Raw genomic sequence first — 21,467 nt, 5'->3', positions numbered from 1 at the left:
AAAGCCATTCACTTTCATAATGCACCAAATTCAAATTCCTTCTGTATCTACAACACAATGAAATTATTGACCAATTGTATAATGAGCCACTTAATGACACTGGAAAAAAATGTTGTGTGTAACCTTTGATTCATCATGAAATAATGCATTACCAAATTTCATAAGGCTCCCTATAAGACAAAAAAGGCAATTACCATGAGCAGTTGATAAACCAACCATAACTCCTCTCACAATCACAATAACCCTTAACCAATTTAACCAACCTGTTGTGGAGCTCGGCCAATGAAAGTTGATGGATCTAGAAGGTCCTCTAAGTGATTATGGATGGGGGCAAAGTATGATGAACTCTTTATCCTTTCAACCAGATCATTGTCCAAACCATCTTGCTTTACCCTGTTGCCTGCTGCAAAGCTAAGCTGGCGTATTTCTTCGTGGCAGTCCTGTGAAAATTGAAACCAGTACTTGACGATGAATACAAGTCTATGGTACCCAACATATTCATGAAGTGACTGAAATGAAGTACAGTGTGCTTAAATTTTTCCCATTTTCTCTTTATTAGTAAAAAATATGACCACTAACATGGCCTTACCTGCGTCTTTATGTCTTTAAATTTACAGGCAACTGATAAAAGCATAAGTAAGACAGTCTGAACTATTCTGCACACTGTTGTACTTGGTAACTTAAAAATAACAAGATGTATAAGGAACAAGATATGCACCATGTACTTGTTAACTTAAAATAAAAGATTTATAAGAACTAAGAATATCTGCACATAGTAAATAATATGCTAAAATAAATGATAAATCTTATGAAAAAATGTACTCATCAACAAAATAAGAATGCTAACACTTCATTTTAACACATTTTCATTCCTGACAAGTTCATACCATTGATTAACTTAGATTATATATTTGTAATAATCTAATAACATTCAAAAACAATAACCCAATATTAAAAAATCAACAAAATTAAACAAAAATCTAGAAGTGCAAATTAGAAAAGGAAAACCAACAACTTCGTACCATTGATTAACTTAGATTATATATTTGTAATAACCTAACAACATTCAAAAACACTAACCCAATATTAAAAAATCAACAAAATTAAACAAAAATCTAGAAGTACAAATTAGAAAAGGAAAACAAACAAAAGTATTTCTTCATTGTCAGCGTCTGTATTTACAAATTTTCTAGGGTCCCTTCGCCTAAACCAAAATTTCCAAGATACTGTACCGTATAACAGTAAGCCATCCAAAAAATTCATATTAAAATGTCAAAATTTGATCCTAAAGGAAACGAACACAAAAATTATTACTGTACGTACAACATATGTACAGTGCCCCTCAACCCACCTGCACGCCCTGGCCCCGTTTTTACACGTTTCACATTTCTGCATTACATTTAGCTGTGAAGACTTTTGAAACATATCATTCACTTGTCTGCTGGAGAAACTTCCCTATACTCTGTTTTTTTTTTCCATCTGTCCATCCGCCTGTGGTGTTTTCGCATGGTAACACTGCGTCCCAGGCTTTAAATAGTTACGTTATGTGTAAGTTTTAGTAAGATTTAGGTAAATAAAAGGATATCTGGGTGTACATTTGCAACTTAAAAGTGTTTTTATAATTTACTGTATGCGAATTACACCGTTAATATTCGAAATAGGATATTATTTAAAGCCCAGGGCGCAGTGTTACCATGTGCAAAGACAGATGGGGAAAAAAAAAAAAAAAGAGAGAGTATAATTTGCGGATTTTTCTTTGGGCTGTATCTTTACAATTATCACTAATTCCCTTTTTTTTGTAGAGCAACGCTGTATTCGCTAATTACCGTATTTTTAATTTTTTATTGAAATATATGTATACAGGCAGTCCCCGGCTTACAACGTTCCGAGGTTACGGCGCTTTTCATTATATTCATCAGAACTTATTTCCAGGTTTACAACGCATGTTCCAGGGTTACGGCACTTATGATGCTAATCTGACAGAAGAGATATGACTCCAAAAATGCAAAATAATCAATATTTGAAGCTTTTTTATGAAAAAGGCAATAAAACTGCAGTTTATATAGTTTTTAATACACCCAAAGCATTAAAAGTAAGGTTTTCTCAGGATTTTTTATGATTTTCCAGCTTACGGCAATTTTCGGGTTACAGCGAGTCTCAAGAATGGAACCCCCATCGTAAGCCAAGGACTGCCTGTGCTGAGAGAGAGATGAGAGAGAGATAGAGGAATCCTGATGAGAGAGAGAGAGGAGATGGAGAGAGAGACGAGAGAGAGAGAGAGAGAGAGAGAGAGAGAGAGAGAGAGAGAGAGAGACCAACGCTGTATATTCACTAATTACTAATGTATTTTTCATTAAAATATAATTACAGCAGCACACCGAGATAACGGACCTTGGCATATCGTACTTCTGGATATATCAGCGCAAAATGAAAATATAAAATTGAGTGTTTTTGCCTCTGGATCTAGCGCCGAATATGTAATATTCACTATTAGTATCATATTACAAACCTAAAAAATATGCATCTTTTCCATGGTTCTTTTAAAAAGTTATTTTTACTTCACTGTATCCGATAATACTGTATGTATTCTAATCTTTCATTATTGTATGATAAAATTCAGACATAGTGATCAATGTTTTGATTTGGAAATCAGGGTGAGTATGATTCAAGTTTATTTTACTGCATTTAACTCAGTTCAGAGCGATTTTCTTACTTCTGGTTAGTGTAAATGAATTTCTAGATATTTTATATATATAAGACAGGGTTATGTATATTTCATTATACAATGTGTTTTTAAGTCAAAATATGACTTTAAATAGGTTTTGTTGTGAACTAAATTTAGTTATTCTTTTTGTTAGTGGATGGTGCTGGGTAACTTTATTTTTATTTTATTTTTGTATAAAATCAAGACATTCAGTTCGATACTTTCTCTTGATTTCATCATATGAGCTTTATGTATTCATCTTTTATCAGCATGAAAAACAACAATAAAATGTGCTCTTTTATGCTCTATAGTTTTGATAAAAATATACTTTTTTCTCCAATTTTATTTACAGTTGAGTTTGATGCCATATCGAAGCTTATGAGAGTTTAGTCCATGTTACAAATGCACAATTATTAATATTTACTATGCAGCTTGAACATTTTCTCAGCTTCAGCTACAACTTTCAGCTTAAATGTAATAGTATGGTGTAGTATATTTCCTTGCCGATCTTTTCTCCCTAGCAAACAGAATAGTGTAAAAATATGTGTTCTTTTCTATTTAACATCATTTGTAACCTAACTACAGTGATTGTTAATTATCGTACGATGGTTGAAATGTGATTCGGTTGTTCTTAGCAAAAGAGTTGTTTCTCCTTTAGTTGCAATGCTACTAACAATACATTTATCATTCTCTTTTACATTTTTAACTTATTTAACTAGAGGATGCAATAAAGAGATGGAGGAAAAGAGGTTAGTACATGAGATACTTGATAAAATCACGCGTGTATGCAGTAATTTTTATTGGTTATTCTACTCAAATATTTTCCATTTTAATTGTACAGATAGGTAAAACTTACTGTTAATGTTCCTTCATTAATTTACATTGCTATCAACTCTTAAAAATTATGCTAAAGCTTTAACTGTTTAGCAGTTTATAATTTAAATTTACAATAAAGCTATATCTTACTTTATGGATACTGTTTGTTTATATAATACAGCTTTATCGCAAGTTCTAAAAGTTGACTCTTGGGGTTTCGGGATGGTTTGGGGTGTATTTCTGTTTGAAATTATTTCTAATTGGTTTAGAATGATAATTCATTATGTACGTTTGTTAGATATCAAATTAGATAGTGAACTGTTAAAATAGGCAGTTATAACCATATTACAGTAGTTTAAGGGGTATATTCATGGATATATACAACGAAATATCGAAGTTTCTTTACACTAATGGGGTCGGCTCAGAAACTTTAATCCATTATCTCAGTGAGCTACTGTATACTACTGAGAGAGAGAGAGAGAGAGAGAGAGAGAGAGAGAGAGAGAGGAGAGGAGAGAGAGAGAGAGAGAGAGGAGAGAGAGAGAGAGAAGTGATTAGATCAATACAGTGCAAGTACTATATACGTACGTATAATGTATACATGACTGGATTCTGTAAGTGAAACAATGTGTTATAGATATTTTGCTGTTTTCTCATTAACGTATGTATACTGTGTGTGAGAGAGAGAGAGAGAGAGAGAGAGAGAGAGAGAGAGAGAGAGAGAGAGAGAGAGAGAGAGAGAGAGAGAGTTTTATAATAAATTTATGGGAGATGGTCATAACAGACTACAAATCAACATAAACCTTGCTGTTGTAATTTTTCTATCATAATTGTACATATTTGTAAGTAATCACAAAAATACTAACAAGAAGTAACACCCTAGCATTCTGTTTGGAGGTATGAAAGCGTCCCGTCAATCTAAACTACCACAGTAGAATTTTAGATATGCTCCATACAGAATAGTACTATCCTAAAATATGCACCTGTACAGTAAATATAATTTCAAAATCATCTTACAATATAGAAAATACCAATATACGTAAAATGTACACCAAGTGCAAAGTTATGAAGGCCAAAGAAAACATGCGTATCTGAATGATAGGGGATACTTAAGAGTAACAGTTGTAAGCTGGTACTTAATTTTGGAACATGACTTTGAAAAGATATTAGGGTATTCTGGGATGATAGTTTGAGGTATATTTTTTTTTAATGTCAAGTTTGGTGACGAACTGTTAAAATACGCAGTTATAAGCATTTTAGGGTTGTATATAGCCTACTTAATGTAAGGTTAGGGTGTTTTTGGATGATGGTTTATGGTATATTTTTTGTTTGAAATGATATTAAATTGTTGTAGTATGATACTTTAAGGTATATTTTGTTTGAACTATAAAATTAAGCAGTGAAATTTTAAAATAGGCAGTTATAAGGATTTTATTTGGGGTTACAAGGTATTTGGCAGTTGTAAGCCAGTTCTATATGCGTTTTTAAGAGGGGATTTATGCATTTCTGCAATAGGTTCTGCAACTATTCCCATTTAAAAAGGGGGGGCCACTGTACATGTATAAGTGGACAATAAGAAAACATTTCCTTCATTTCCAATACTACATCAATAGTGACAGCACTGTCTATTGTGTACATACATGGATTATGTAATACAATAAATAAGCAGAATTTCTTATAAGGAAGATCATTCCACATACCTGTCTATTTCCTCCAGCCTTTACCATGGCCATAATGATATTTTCTGATGCCATAAAGGGTAGCTCTTGTGCTATATGCCGACTGATTACGTTTGGGTACACTACCAATCCTTCAGTGATGTTCTGCAAGGTCATCAAAACACCATCGGCTGCAAGAAACGACTCGCCTATGCTGATACGTCTGCAAATATTGATCAAATGTTAGTAACAGTAATTCAGCACTGCAATATTAATGTTTCAAAGTAATAGTAATTAAGAAAATCTTGAATGTACAAAAGGATTATGAACAGATTCTTGGCTATAAAATATAAACAATAAAACACTTAAAATGGTATTTTCATAATAATACAAGCAGTTTCCGGGCTACGTCTGGTTTGGGTTATGTTGTTCTGGACTCATAGCGCCGTTGACCACAGTTTTCAGTGCCGTAACCTGCTTATGACACTGTAACCCAGACTTACAGCACTGTAAGTATTGCTGGGAATGGAAACCCCGCAATAACCCGGGGACTACCTGTATTAAGTTTCATAAATACTTTCCAAGTAATTACATGGCTCTACTTTTTCACTCATGTGGCAGCTTAAATCTGAAATTTGCGGTAGCGCTTCTGTTATTTTTTTTGGAGGTGATTATCCCGCCCACTTTTGGGAAACAATAGGTACAGTTGGCTGAAGAACTTCATTAAGTCCTGGCAGGTGTTGAGTAGGGTTGCAGATCTGGTAATATAATGTGCAGTAAGAAATGTCATCATACGGTAAATATTTGTATTAGTCAACACTCAAGTAGACTGCGACAACCTTAGGCTAAATGTCCTATTTCTAATTTGAAACAATGAAACATAAACCCTCAAGTGGCAAAATAAATAACTAAATGAATATATAAATGTGTGGTGATGTTTAAACACAGATAAACCCAGTGAAGTTGTCATATGGCGTTGCCTTGGCTTGGCTATCTAAAACTTGGATTGTGAAACATTACACAATTAATACTCAATTTTACAGCAGTGAAGGGTGTATTAAATAATAGGGTAAGAATATGAGGGGAAAATTCACACCATGAATGGAAGCTGGAGAGGAGGGGAGAGGGAGGAGGAGAGGTTATTGTTTGGAAGGGGAATCCCCCTCCAAAAGGACTTCAGGTATCAAGAACCTATCTGGGGTTACTTCTCTATGTTTTTTAGTGGCATTTTTCAGTGGCATTGTCTGGGGCTACTTCCCCCACTTCGTTTTTTACTGACACTATGACCAGTTTGAGACACACTGGACCCGTCGCACGATAAAACTAACCGGAGACATTTGTTTCGGACCTCTTTAAAATCTGCTTTCAGTGATACAATGCATTGTCATTAACAATGTTAGAGACACGGATTGCAACGACTTTCTTAGGATGAAATTTCTCAACAAAATTTTTAACATCACTCCACTTGGCAAACATTTCTTTAATCACTGAAGTAGGCACAGTATCCCCTCTATCTTCTTCCTCCTCCTCCTCGGATTCCTCATCTGCCATCTGTTGCTGTTCCTGCTGAAGGCCTTGCAGCTCCTCAGTAGTTAGCTCTTCCCTGTGGGCATCCACTAACTCTTCCACATCCTCGTCACTCACATCCAAGCCCATGGACTTCCCCAGAGAGAACAGATTCCACAACAAGCATAGGGTCATAAGGGTCAACCTCATATCTTTCAAAATCATTCTCGAGGTAACACTCTGGCCACATTTTTTCCAAGCATTGTTCATTGTCCTGGAAGTTACTTCCTGCCCAGCCTTATTCATAAGACCTATGCAATTAAAGATGCTGAAGTGATCTTTCCAGAACTCTCTTAGGGTGAATTGAGTGTCTGACGTCACTTCAAAGCACCTTTGGAACAATGCCTCTGTGTGTAAAGTTTCTTAAAGTTTGAGATGATTTATTGGTCCATGGGCTGGATGAGAGGAGTGGTATTAAGGGGCAAGAACTTCAAAGCGATGAATTTAAATTCATCCTACAACTGGTCCTCCAAGCCAGGAGGGCACTGTAATTGTTTTTTATTTATCCACACTAACAAAAGCTTTTCTGTATCTTCCACTAGTTGCAATCTCTGTTTTGTTAATGAAATGATCCCTTTTGCAACATAAGCTGCCTAATTGGATTTTACTGTTGACACTGAATTGGCGTACATCCTATTGGAACCTCAGTTTTCATACGATTCGATTTTCGTAGACTTCCAGACAAAATTCTTTTCTCAGATTTCATACGTTTCCTTGGATTTCGTACACTCAGAAACGCTCCTAATGGGGCCCACCATGTGACTGGACCCCAAACCGAGCGCCCAAACAAAGCATCACCTTGCGTGCAGTCCACATCACTGCACATATGTTAGTTGTGTTTTGTGCTATTTTTGCTTGTGAAACTGATTGCAAACAAGCCATCATGGGCCCAAAGAAACTTCCAAGTGCCAGCCCTTCATGAAAAAAATCCAGAAATACTATAGAATTCAAGAAAGAACTTGTAGCAAAGTATGAAACTGGAACATGTGTTGTGATCTTACACATGTATCGAAGGGGAATGTTTTAGTCGATATGAGATTTGTTGGCTCACGGGCACGAACCATCGAAACCAACAAATCCAGGATGCACAGTGAAGCTTTAAACCAAACTGCCACCGCAAGAGGCTATAAGTTTATGCCACTTCTCAACTACAAATACCTGTTGCTCTCAGGTGTTCATTGTTTTGGAGTCGGCATCAACCCACCTCAACCTCGGTAACGTTGTAGTGCTTTTGTCCACATGTAGCCATTATATGAGTCATATCACATTAATTCCGTGATTCATATACATACATCGAGCTGCATATGTCCTTTAATATCTAATTCGCTCTCTTGGAATTAACCCTCTACGCCGATTGACGTATTAAATGTCGAGTCAAAATGTCTCCCGTATGCCGATTTGGAGATCATACGTCGCTCAAAAAAAGGTTTTTTTTAAAAATTCGCGGGAAAAATACTTATAGGCCTACCAGCCGAAAACTTTTGTATCACGCGCCTTGGGGGATGCTGGGAGTTTTCACGGATCAAGGCGTTGTTTGTTTACAATCGTTACGCAGGCGCAAGCAAGCGCGAATTCTTTCTTTATCGCACTAAAAAGTATCAGGACACATCTCGGAAATTATTTCGTCACTTTGACATAATTATTGCACCATTTTAAATTATCCTTTACATGAAGTATTATATATGAAAAATGTGCGCAATTTCATGCACAAAACAACTAAAAAATACTCATGATTGTAGCTTTTATTAGTTTTGAAATATTTTCATATAAATAACGATAAGTGCAAAAATTTCAACCTTCGGTCAACTTTGACTCTACAGAACTGGTCGAGAAAACGCAATTGTAAGCTAAAACTCTTACATTATAGTAATATTCAATCATTTGCCTTCATTTTGGCAACAAATTGGACGTCTCTATGCACAATATTTCGATTTATGGTGAATTTATGAAAAAACTTTTCCTTACGTTCGTGCGATAACTCTTCCGATAAATTTTTTTCGTGCGATTGTCCTAATGTTTGCACCCTTTTAAATTTGCCGTTACATAAAGTTTTATATATGGAAATGTGCGCAATTTCCTGCACAATACAACAAAAACAACCCATGGTTGTAGCTTTTATCAGTTTTGAAATATTTTTCATATAAATAACGTTAAGTGCAAAAATTTCAACTTTCGGTCAACTTTGACTCTACCGAAATGGTCGAAAAAACGCAATTGTAAGCTAAAACTCTTATATTTCTAGTAATATTCAATCATTTACCTTCATTTTGTCAACGACTTGGAAGTCTCTAGCACAATATTTCGATTTATGGTGAATTCATGAAAAAAAAAAAATCATTACGTTTCGCGCGGTGGGTACTTCCGAAAAAATCAGAATTTTTTTCGTGCGATTGTCGAAATGTTTTGCACCATTTAAAATTAGCTGTTACATAAGTTTTATATATGAAAAATGTGCGTAATTTCATGTAGAATACAACTAAAATGATTGAAGGTTGTAGCTTTCTCTTTTTTCGAAATATTTGCATATAAATCATGATAAATAGAAAAAAAACCACGTTCGGTCAAATTTGACTCTACCGAAATAGTTAAAAACCGCAATTGTAAGCTAAAACTCTTACGGCCTAGTAATTTCTGTCATTTTTCTTCATTTTTTGAAACAAATTTGAAGTCTAAAACAATATTGTGATTTATGGTGAATTTTTGAAAAAATATATTTACCTTCACTCCGCGCGCGCCGATTCGCGCCGCAAGTCTCCGAAATACGTACATGGCATTATCCTAATATTTGCTCCTTTTCAATATTAGCCTTTTATAGAGTTTCATATATCAAAATGTGCGCAAATTCATGAAGAATACAATAAAAAATAATTGAAGGTGTAGCTTTTTTCCATCTTCGAAATATGTCCATATAAAAAAATATATATATTAAATTTCGACATTCGGTCAAATTTAACTCGTCCGAAATGGTCGAAATCTGCAATTCTAATCTAAAACTCTTACAGTATCGTAATATCAATCATTTTTGTCTTAATTTTGAAACAAATTGGAAGTCTCTAGAACATTATTTAGAATTACGGTGAATTTTTTGAAAATAAACATTTTTTTACGTCCGCTCGTTACGAATTCGTACATCATTTTGTGATAATATTTTTTTCCGGTGTTGCTTTATTGTTTTACAATGTATTATATATCAAATGATCGCAATTTAGTGTACAATACAACGCAAAAAAAAGTAACTGGTTAGCTTTGACCGTTTTCTGCACAGCGTGATTTGAATACAATTATGTATGAATTTTTTTTTTTTTCGCTACCATTATATTCGCATTATTTACATATGATAATGATATTATTTTTCATTTCTGATGGTTGCATTCTAAACTTCAGGTAATGACAAAAAAAAGGAGCCAAAAATGAACTCTTAATCTTCAAAAGTACGCGCCGCTGTAATTTTTTGAAAAAATTATTTTTTCCACTTCCGCGCTCACTCCAAACCAGGCCCGGCATACGGGAGACGTTTTTTGATTTTTAGGGCTCCGGCGTAAGAGGGTTAATATATTTTCACATATGTTTAATTTAAGGGGAATTATTTTGGTCGATAAGAGATTTGTTGGCTCACAGGCGTGAACCATCGAAACCAACAAATCCAAGATCCACAGTGAAGCTTTAAACCACACCGTCACCACAAGAGGCTATAAGTTTATGCCGTCTCTCAACTACAAATACCTGTCGCTCTCCAAAACAACGAACACCTGAAGAAATGAAGACCTGGAGTTTTGAGGAAGGGTCATATTCAATGACGAAAATAGCTGGTCCTCTAGCGCTCATGGGCGACAGCATTGCTGGCGACAAAATGGGACACGGTATGACCCCCAAAACTGTTTCATAGATGTCCTCACGTCGTCTACAACCTCTTTGCATCAATCCCTGACAGGCTTCGGGCTGTCACTGGCAGCTTAGGTGGCTGGACAAAGTATTAAAATTCATACTACTTTATATTATTAATAAATATTGTTGGGGGATAATAAAGGATGTGCATGGCTGTTCTTATTTTATAATATATGCATTCTAAATTGAGAAAATGTTAAAAATGGGGGAATACTCTACCAATGTGTATACTTTATAATGTAGAAAGGGTATATGTATACATCTGCAATGTAATTATCAACTGCACCATTTTCTTTGCATTTAGTAATGCAAAAATAAAAAAATCCTCATGTTATGGAATCATGCATTTTTTTGTTTTTTTGTTAACAGTATTGTAGTCTTGAGGGTGAAAAGGGAAGTGATGAGAGTTGATCATGCATGTGGCAGCATGGATGTGGCATTATTATTAAAAAAAAAAAAACAAAAAAAAAAAAGAAAAAAAAAAAAAAAAAAGGAAATCACTACTTTTGTGCTTTTATGTCCATGAGAGGGGAGAAGGGAGGGCTCCATTCTGTAATTACTTGGTAAGTATATATGAAACAAATTTTACTATGAAAATGATATTGTCATGTTACAATAAAGTTTTATACATACTTACCTGACAGATATATACTTAGCTATAGACTCCGTCGTCTCCGACAGAATTTCAAATTTCGCGGCACACGCTACCGGTAGGTCAGGTGATCTACCGCCCTGCCCTGGGTGGCAGGACTAGGAACCATTCCCGTTTTCTAATCAGAATTCTTCTCTTCCACCTGTCTCCTGCGGGGAGGCTGGGTGGGCCATTAATCGTATATATCTGTCAGGTAAGTATGTATAAAACTTTATTGTAACATGACAATATCATTTTTATACATTCAACTTCCCTGCCAGATATATACTTAGCTGATTAGCACCCATTGGTGGTGGGTAAGAGACAGCTAACTACTGAAATAGACAGGTAAACAACATATGTTGTAGGTAATAATAAACCTTGGTTCCTACCTTATTAGGCTGAAGACTTCGCGGCTACTGCCTTGGAGTCTGCTTAGCCTCAAGGAGCCTCACGAGATATTGATCTATGGCCTAAGAGTTTTCTTGTGGGTCTGCCAATGGGGTCTTATCCACTTACTCGGCAGAGCCTAAAGGCCTTTGTCATTGGGTGCTATTCCACTAACATGACAATACACCTTGTTCAAGGAGCACAACACCGATCCCGATCACCTGATCCTAACATCCGCATGTTAGTTTCCTAAGATTGCAAGGAGTTATCCCCGAACTCCTTACAAACAACCAAAAACTCGAAACATAATTACACTTTCATTACAAATTAATATGTAAAAAAAAATTTTGTACTCCCCTACTAGCCATACATACCCTTGATCCCCTACCCAGCAATGACACTATGCTCCCGTGCGACATCAGTGAGCTTGCTAATAGAAAACCAAGCACATATTCTGACAAGAGGGTTTATGTACGATAAAACACAATATTTAAGGATCAGTCTTGCTCCAAGACAGCACCCAGCACTGTATCTGCTGATACAAATGGACCTAGCGAGAAGCCACTTCTCATAGGTCACTCTAACATCCTTCAGATAATGAGATGCAAACACTGAATTGCACCTCCAATATGTAGTCTCAATGATATTTTTTAGAGACATATTCTTTTGGAACGCCAAGGACGTTTGCTACTGCTCTCACCTCATGGGTTCTTGACCTTTAGAAGACCGAAGGATTCCTCCGAGCAGTTCTTGTGAGCGTCCGTAATTACGCTTCTCACAAAGAAAGCCAAGGCGTTCTTGGACATGAGTCTTTTTGGTTCTTCACCGCACACCAAAGACCTTGTTGACAAGCTCCCATCTGTCTCTCCTTCCTCTCAAATAATATTTAAGAGCTCTCACTGGACAGAGAGACCTCTCTATCTCTCTGCCTACGAGGGTTTAGATAGGCCTTTTACCTCAAAACTTCTGGGCCACGGTTTTGACGGGTTTTCGTTCTTTGCCAGAAACATTGTCTGGAAAGAACCAGATGGCAGCATCTCCTTTGAACCCCACTGTGGAATCTAGAGCGTGCAATTCGCTCGCCTCTGGCTGTAGCGAGAGACACCAGGAATAAGCATTTCCTAGTGACGTCGCGGGAAGGAAGCCAGATGTAAAGGCTCGAATTTATCCGATGAAAGGAATTTCAGTACCACGTCTAGATTCCAACTAGGTGTTCTAGGAGTAGCTGCCTTTGAAGCTTTTCAAAGGATCTAATTTAGGATCGATGTTTAGATCTTTGTTGCTTGCAATCATCTAAACCATAAGATTACCTAAATACTGAAGAACAGCTATGCTTCTGTATCCTTTTATTGTTGAGACAGAAAGGTGTGATTCTCTCAGAAAGAGGAGGAAATCGGCAATATTCACTATAGAGGTACTGGAGGAGGACAGCTTCTGACTCTTACACCACCTCCTAAAGACTTCCCACTTGATTGGTATACTCTTCTCGTCGAAGCTCTGCGGGCTCTAGCGATAGAGCCCGCAGCCTTGCGAGAAAAGCCCTTCGCTCTGACAAGTCTTTCGATAGTCGAAAGGTTGTGATGAAACCTCTCGAAGTGGGTTGTCTGAGTAGATCTGGTCTGTTTGGAAAAGATCTGGGGAAGTCCACTATCCACATCCAGGTACCTCTGTGAACCATTTCCTGGGCTGGCCAAAATGGGGCTATTAGCGTCAACTTCGTGTTCTTCGAAGCTACGAACTTCCTGAGCACTTCCCCAGGATCTTGAACGGGGGAAAGGCGTTATGCGTCCACACCCGACCAATCCAGGAGAAACGCGTCTATTGCGAAGGCTCTCGGATCTTCCACTAGAGAGCAAAAGATCTCTATTCTTTTGGAGAGGAAACGTTGCAAACAGGTCTATGTGAGGTCTCCCCCACAGGGACCAAAGACTTCGACACACTTTCTTCGTGTAGAGTCCATTCTGTGGGAAGGACCTGATTCCTCCTGCTCAGTCTGTCCGCTCTCACATTCGTGATGCCTTGAACAAATCTTGTGAGGAGAGTTATGCCCTCTTTCTTCTGTCCAGGTTAAACAGGTGTCTTGTTAACTGAAAGAGGGAGGAAAGAGTGCGTGCCTCCTGGCTTGCGTATGAAGCCAGAGCCGTGTTGGTGTTGTCCGAGTTTATCTGTATCACCTCGCCTCTGACTATCTCTTCGAAGAACTTTAAGGCTAGGTGTATGGCCACTAGTTCCTTGCAATTGATGTGCCAGGACACCTGTTCCTTTGTCCAGGTGCCTGACACCTCCCTTGCTCCTAACGTCGCTCCCCATCCCGACTCCGAAGCGTCGGCATATAACACTTGGTCTGGGTTCTGCAGGCTAAGCGATACGCCTTCGTTCTTTGAAGAGGAAGGATCCACCCACTTCAAATGATCCTTTACCTCTTGTGGAAGCGGGAAGATGTCCGAGAGTTGTCCCGTACTTCCAACTCCACACCCCTTTCAGGAAAAACTGAAGAGGGCGAAGGTGAAGCCTCCCCAGAGAGAAGAATTTTCTTTTTAGTGAGGACAGGGTCCTAAGAGGCTCAGATAATCCCTCGCTGAACTGTTCTTTTTCTCTAAGAAGCTCGATTTTTATTTTTGACAAACTCGAGTGATTCTTTCTCGCGAAGGAAATACTCGAAAACCCCGAGAATCCATATTGAATCCCCAGATAGACCAAGCTCTGGCTGGGGTGGATCAGCTGCGACTTCTCGAGGTTCACGAGTAATCCCAGCGATTCTATCATGTTCCTTGTTACTGATAAGTCCTCCAAGCACTGAATCTCCGACTTGGCCCTGATCATTCCAGCGTCCAAAGAGAGGGAGCTGTTTATCCTCTAGTGAAGCCATCTTGCCACATTCGCCATCAGGTTGGTGAAATACTTGCGGAGCTGTAGACAGACCGAAGCACAGAGCCCTGAATTGAAAGATCTTGTCTCCTATTACAAAACGAAGATATTTCTTTGACAAATGGTGAATGGGAACGTGGAAATATGCGTCTTGCAAGTCCAGAGAGACCATCCAATCTCCTGGACGAAGAGCCGACATTACTGAGGCGGACGTTTCCATGCGAAAACTTCTTTTTCTGAACAAAAGCGATTCAGAGCGCTTACGTCCAGAACTGGTCTCCAACCCCCCGATGCCTTGGTACTAGAAAAAGGCGATTGTAAAATCCCGGGGAGTGTGGATCCTGCACAAGTTCGATGGCCTCTTTTTCCCACATTTGTTCCACCATTTGAAGGAGTCTTTCTCATTACCGGGTCTCTGTACCTCGCTGACAGTTCCCGAGGCGTAGATGTTAGGGGAGGGCTGTTCTCGAAGGGGATTACATATCCCTTCTTTAGGACCGACACTGACCAAGGTCGGCTCCCCTTTTTGCCCATACTCCTGCAAAGTTCAGGAGTCTGGCGCCCACTGGTGCTTGAAGGAGCAACAAGTCATTTGGATTTCTTGAAGGGCCTAAAGGAAGACCTTCCTCTCTTATCAGAGCTCTTCTTTCTGGCAGGGGGACGAGCCGCTGTACCTCCACGAAAGGGCTGCTGAGGAGGACGAGTGTCCTTCTTAATCGCCGACACTACAGGGCGTCCTTTCTTGGACGTTTGTGTTAGTAGGTCTTGTGTCGCCTTCTCAGTTAGCGACGAGATATATCCTTCACTAACTGAGAAGGAAACAGATGATCCGATAGAGGGGGCGAACAATAAAGCAGTCCTCTGGCTCGGAGAAACCCCTTTTGATAATAGGGATCCATATACTGATCTCTTTTTCAGGAGACCAGCACCAAAAAGGGAAGCCACTTCACCCGAACCGTCCTGTACTGCATTGTCCATGCAAGACAGGACGCTATGGAGAATCTCTGGGTTTTTAAGAAACTCCGGATCTTTAGATTTGTTGGCCAGAACTCCATGACCAATCCAGAAAGTTGAACACCTCTCAAGTGACAAAAAAGTCCCTTTAGAAAGTGGTTCAACTCTGAAGTGCTCCACGTCGCTCTGACCGATCCTAAGGAGTGACGTCTAGAGGCCTCCACTAAATTGGAAAAGTCCGCATCTGCAGAGGCAGGTAGAGAAAGACCCATAGTCCTCTCCTGTCCCATACCAAATACCTCTCTTTCCATGTAGTTTGGAAGGAGGCATGCAGAATACCGTCTTTCCTAACTCTTTCTTCTTGTCCATCCAAGAATCTAAAGAATGGAGTGCCTTCTTCATCGATATAGCAGGCTCATTTTCAAAAAGGCCGAAGATTTGCCGTAGCCGAGCTCGAAAAAGAGCGAGACGAGGAGGAGGCGGAGCCGCCGGACTAAGAATTATTATTATAAAGTTAAGATTTACCAGCCCAATGAGTCTAATCAGACTCTTACAGTGCTGGCCCGAAATTATTCGGGAGAAAATATTTAAAAATACGCTCATAAAATGTTATGTCTACAACATGGAATGGTATGGAATGAAGTTAATGAATTATAATAATTAATGATAAATGAGGGATTATTAAGTGATATATGAGGTTGGAATTAAAAATATGAATTGAACTTATAAAAGACTGAAATAGATAATAATGACAAAAGTCTCTATTTAAATGGTATATGTTAAATCTTATTAATCAAATTAGTCTTTTTTTAAAACTATTAAATATTCTATATAAAGAAAAATTATCTGATTCTGATAGTATTTCGATAATGATTTATTGCCTAAATATAAATTTTCTCTCTCTATTAAAAATTAGGCATTCACATAAAATATGCTTGACTGTTAAAATTGCATTGCACACATTGCAATGAGGATGTTCCCTTGTGGAGTTTATCATAGATACTCGTGAGTTAGTCTTGTGTGGCCTATTCGTAATCTTGTTTAATATTACTTCAGCTCGTTTTTCATTTTGTACTGATGTATTCCACAAGTCTACTTTCTGTTTGATGCACTTTAATTTATTGGTGTTTGCTTCACTATCCCACAGATTTTGCCATTTTGTTTTTATGCACTGCCTCACTGAGTTTATATAATCTGTAGCAGGCAATTTATTGTCAAAAATTGGTGAATTTATCCCAGACTTGGCCTTTTCATCTGCCTTTTCATTACCTTGGATTCCAACATGGGCAGGAATCCAGCATATTTCAATGTTAACCCACGTGAATATAATTTATTATGATGATTTGTTTAATTTCCTTTACTAAAGGGTTCTTATGTGAATAACTCTTGAGGGATTCAATTGCGCTTCTTGAGTCAGAATATATTATTTATTATTCAGTTTATTATTTGTCAATTTTATTTGATTGATTGCCAATATATTGCTGTTAACTCAGCAGTAAAGACAGTTGCTTCATTGGCAAATTGATGAATTCTGACTTATTTTGTATGATGACACTGCAGCACAACCAACTCTGCAGAAGATTTGGATCCATCAGTTGTATATTGCTTTATGTGGGCCTTTACTTCGAATGTGTTCTAATGTATACTGTTTATAGCGATCTGAAGTATAATTTTTTGCTTTTTTGATAGATGATAAAGGTTTAGAGCATACTTTGATTTTCTTCATCATCCATGAGGTGGAAATTTGATTTGGGGTGGGAGTATATTTACTCTAAGGCCAATAGATTCCAATAACCTATTAGCTCTTATTGGAAAAGGTGGTTTTCGTGATTACTAATAAAAATATATCTCGCATGCCCAATAGTTTTTTTTGTGGGGGAATCAGTGGACGTTATCTTTAAAGCACTTCTCATTGTTTTACAAGATCACGATGTACGGGATAATGGGGGTTTCGCCCCACTTCACAACATACTGAAGTGTTTGGAGAGATTTAAAGGCTCCACTACAAGTCTCAAGCCTCGAGTGTGGATAGAGTCTAAGGACTTCAAGGTACTTTGTGATGCTGACCCGTAAATTGGACTTCCATAATCCACTTTGGATAAAACTAGTGCTCTATATATCATAAAGCAATGTTTGTCTCTTAGCTCCCCAAGTAGTATGAGACAATTTTCTTATCAAATTTAAGGCACTATTACATTTATTTTTTACAAAGGCTATGTGTGCTTTCCAATTAAGATGAGTGTCAAATACCAAGCCTAAAAATTTTATAGTATTACTAAACTGAATGAGGCTATCACCTAATTTAAGATCTATGTCTTTGATTCTGTTTCCATCTACTATTTTTGTAGAACATAATTGCTTGGGTTTTCTCTATAGAGAGCTTAAAGCCTACTGACAAAGTCCAGTTGTGGATGTTTTTGATAGCTTTATTAAGAATTCTTTGTAGATGACGAAGACTGCTTGAGGAATAATATATAGCAAAGTCATCTACATACAAGCTATTTTGTACTCCCTGTGGTAACTGCTTTACGATGTTATTAATAGCTAGAGCAAAAGAGTTCCACTCAAAACACTCCCTTGAGGACTCCACAATCTAAATTGAAGGAGTCAGAATATACATTATTTATTCGTGTTTGAAAAGTTCTTTCATGGATAAAATTCTCGATAAAAATTGGTAAGTGCCCTCTAAAACCATTTTCGTGTAAGGACTTTAAAATTGAGTATCTCCAGGTCGTATCATATGCTTTTTGGATATCAAAGAATATGGCAACTGTAATTTGCTTACGTTCAAACCCTCTCCGTATATAATTTTCTAGATGGGAAAGTGAATCTAAAGTAGATCTTTCAGATTGTGAGCCAAATTGAGTTGAAGACAGAGTCTTTTCTTATTCTTACGTAGGCACCAGTTTAGTCTATAATTTACCATTTTTTCTAGCAATTTGCACAAGCAACTTGTCAGGATATTGTCTATAGTTATTAGGATTGCTTGGATCTTTCCCTGGTTTGACAACTGGTATGATTATAGCATGTTTCCATGCTTTTGGGAACAGGTGATTTACCCATAAATGATTATAAAGCTTCAATAAGTATGTTTTTTGTTTTGCTAACAGAGCCAGGTTTTTTATCATCTCAAAATTTACGTTGTCTTTGGGCCTGGAGCAGAAGAGTTACAGTTAGATAAAGCATATTCAAATTCCTCTTCTGTGAAAATCTGGTTATAATATATATCCTCTAATGTTTTCAAAATTCAATGGAACAGCTTCTTCACGGGCTTTAATGGTTCGAAAGTGATCATCTATATTGATTATACTACTTATTGCTTGGATGTTACGCCCTAAAATATTCGAAATGGCGTTACTATCATGTACTGGTTGGCCATTATGTATTAGTGTATGTCTCTGAGATCTAATATGAGATCCATTAATTTTCCTAAATTTTTCCCAGACATTACTTATTGAGGTTGTATCAGATATGCTAGATACATATTTTTGCCATGACATTATTTTTCCTCTAATGGCTTCCCTTCTGAATCTTGCCGAGATCCGATTGTAATGAGGTTTTAGTAGACTGATTTCTATAGTAATGTCTACAAGTTTCTTGGCAGTGCTCTCAAAATTTAGAGGTCTTTTACTTATGACATTAAATCTATTATGCAGGGTTTCTAATCTTCTACCTATAATATGTTTTTCTTGTATCAGGTGGTATAGTGTCAGACCACCAGGGTACTGAGTGTTTCTTGGGATTAGTAGTTGACTTAGGAATAGATTCGTCAGCAGCTGTAATTACAAAGTTTGTGAAGAAATCTACTGTCTCATCATGACCTTGTACTGCTGTAAATGGATGATCTGCTGGTTTTAAAGTTTATACTGGTCCCAGTCTGCCTTATCTACATTATATCGTCGGGATAGTTGGTGTTGGGGTATGTCCCAAACAGGATATCAAAATTGGAAAATGATCACTGGTATATGGATCATCTAAAACATTCCAATCAAATCTGTCCACTATATTAGGTGAGCAAATACTTAAGTCTATGGATGAAAAACTTCCATGGGATTTCGAAAAGTAAGTGCTAATGTCTCCATCATTTAAAATGCAAAGATTATGATTGTCAATCATATGCTCAATTTTGTTACCATGTGAATCTGTTTCATTGCAAAAGGAATCCCATAATGGGCTGTGGGCGTTAAAATCTCCAACTATTAAAAAATCATCACGTATATTCGGTAATACTTGAGGTAGATTTTGTAAATCATAATTACATGAATTTGTTGTTGTAAATATTATACAAATTAAAAGTAGAGTTGTTAATATGAAGTTTAATTCCAGATAGTTGGAATTCAGAACTATTAGTCAATATATTTTTCGTAAGTAATTCGGTTATTGACGTAAATTGCTGTTCCTAATGTATTCATATCAGGACTGAATGTGATGCTAATGTAATAATTGCCTATTCTCGAGACATTTTCATTTGTAATGTTGCAAGCATATTGCTATAGGTTCATATTGTTTTAATAATCTTTGAATTTCTCCTATTTGTAATCCTGTTTTAAACCATTTACGTTCCACTGAATAATATAAGCGCGGAATGTTATTGTGGGGGAAGGCCTCTGTCAAGCAGAACATTACTTCCTCTTACTTTTGTGGTTGCATACTCGTGTAAAGCTGCAGGTTTCTTAATATTTGACTTTATGTTAAGTCTCTTTGTAACTGCTCCTTGGGACTTTTGTTTTTGTTTTATTTTTTCCAATAAATGTTCTATGCCTCTAGCACTCGATGAGCGAGTTTTAATAAGATGGTCTACACACATGCAATCTTCGGAGTGTTTTTCAAGATTTTCCTGTTGGTTTTTAGTTTTGAATTTGATGAAATTATTAATCATATTAGTGAGGCTGCTTGTTGATGGAAGTTTCATTGTATTCAACTGAACAATGAAACATTCATTACATCCACATAATTTATCATGCGTGGATAAGGCATTTCTATTTTGAGTGATTGGTTAGTGTATTGTTTGTTTTACTGAGACTGGGAGAGGAGTCTATTTCAACAGAGGCAGCTTGATGATGAATACTACTACTTGGTTGGGGTTGAGGATGAGTTAAGGATTTTCCCTCTTTGTCCTATTATGGGTGATGGAGTTATATGGACAATGTTGTTATTTTCTAAGAAATCGTTAGTTGTGAGGTGATTAATGTTTCAGCTTCTACTTCAATACTATCTATATTACTTTTTAGAGGATGGAGTCCTCTTTGTTGTCAAGTTTTTTTGATTTCGGAGGGGTCCCATTTCAGGGTCTCGCCTTTTTCCCCCTTGCTCTCTGATCTGGTGGGAAACTCATCAGCAATTTCTACATTGGAAGGTGCTGTCTCTATACATGAAGTATTGGCATCATGATCATCTAAGGATGATAGAGCAGCATATTTGTTTTTTATTGTGGTTTCAGGTATTAGATTCCTACTTTCTAAACAAGCTTCAGATATTTGGGGAACCTTATTTTTTAACATAATTTTATATGATGGATTTCTGCTTGGGTCAAGTATCCCTCTAACTTTTAACTCAAGCTTAGCCTCTTCTTGCTGCCATTCCAGTTCTACTCATCAGAAGTTTTTAATTCTGTATTATACATATAGAATGGGCATTCTTTTTGACTTTGCATGGTGAGCAAGTCCACAGTTAGCACATTTAATATTTGGGCAATTCCACTCAGTTCTATGGTCTTCTGAACCACACACTGCACATATTTCTTCATTTTGGCATTTCTTGAATGTGTGACCAAATTTACAACATTTTTTATCATGTAGTGGTTTCGGTACTGAGGGCGTACTTCTCTGTTTTTGACCAAGTATTTTAATCTTTGCTGGTAATTTTGGCCTGTGAACTTGATTTTTACTATTTTGATGGAAACTTCTTGGTTTTTTTTACTTGGAATTTGATATAACTCCAGATCGTGAATATTGTCATATCTTAATTTTAGTGATTCTAATATAATATGCTTTTC

At 37.1% G+C, this 21,467-nt stretch overlaps 1 protein-coding gene across 2 annotated transcripts in view; it reads right to left on the bottom strand.

Moving 5' to 3' along the window:
• The window catches only part of LOC135203232 (adenylosuccinate lyase-like), a 109,612-nt gene that overhangs the window by 47,251 nt on the left and 40,894 nt on the right, over positions 1-21,467 (bottom strand). For both annotated transcript variants that reach the window (XM_064233006.1, XM_064233005.1), the window contains exons 7-8: positions 5,221-5,401; positions 264-440 (exon numbers count right to left, since the gene is read on the bottom strand). In XM_064233006.1, the coding sequence (XP_064089076.1) occupies positions 264-440; positions 5,221-5,401 (358 nt within the window). The remainder of the gene's footprint in view (positions 1-263; positions 441-5,220; positions 5,402-21,467) is intronic.

Source organism: Macrobrachium nipponense, chromosome 33 (assembly GCF_015104395.2).
Source record: "Macrobrachium nipponense isolate FS-2020 chromosome 33, ASM1510439v2, whole genome shotgun sequence".
NCBI lineage: Eukaryota > Metazoa > Arthropoda > Malacostraca > Decapoda > Palaemonidae > Macrobrachium > Macrobrachium nipponense.
Note: the sequence above shows the minus strand (reverse complement) of the source record. Positions and strands in the feature narration are given on the sequence as shown.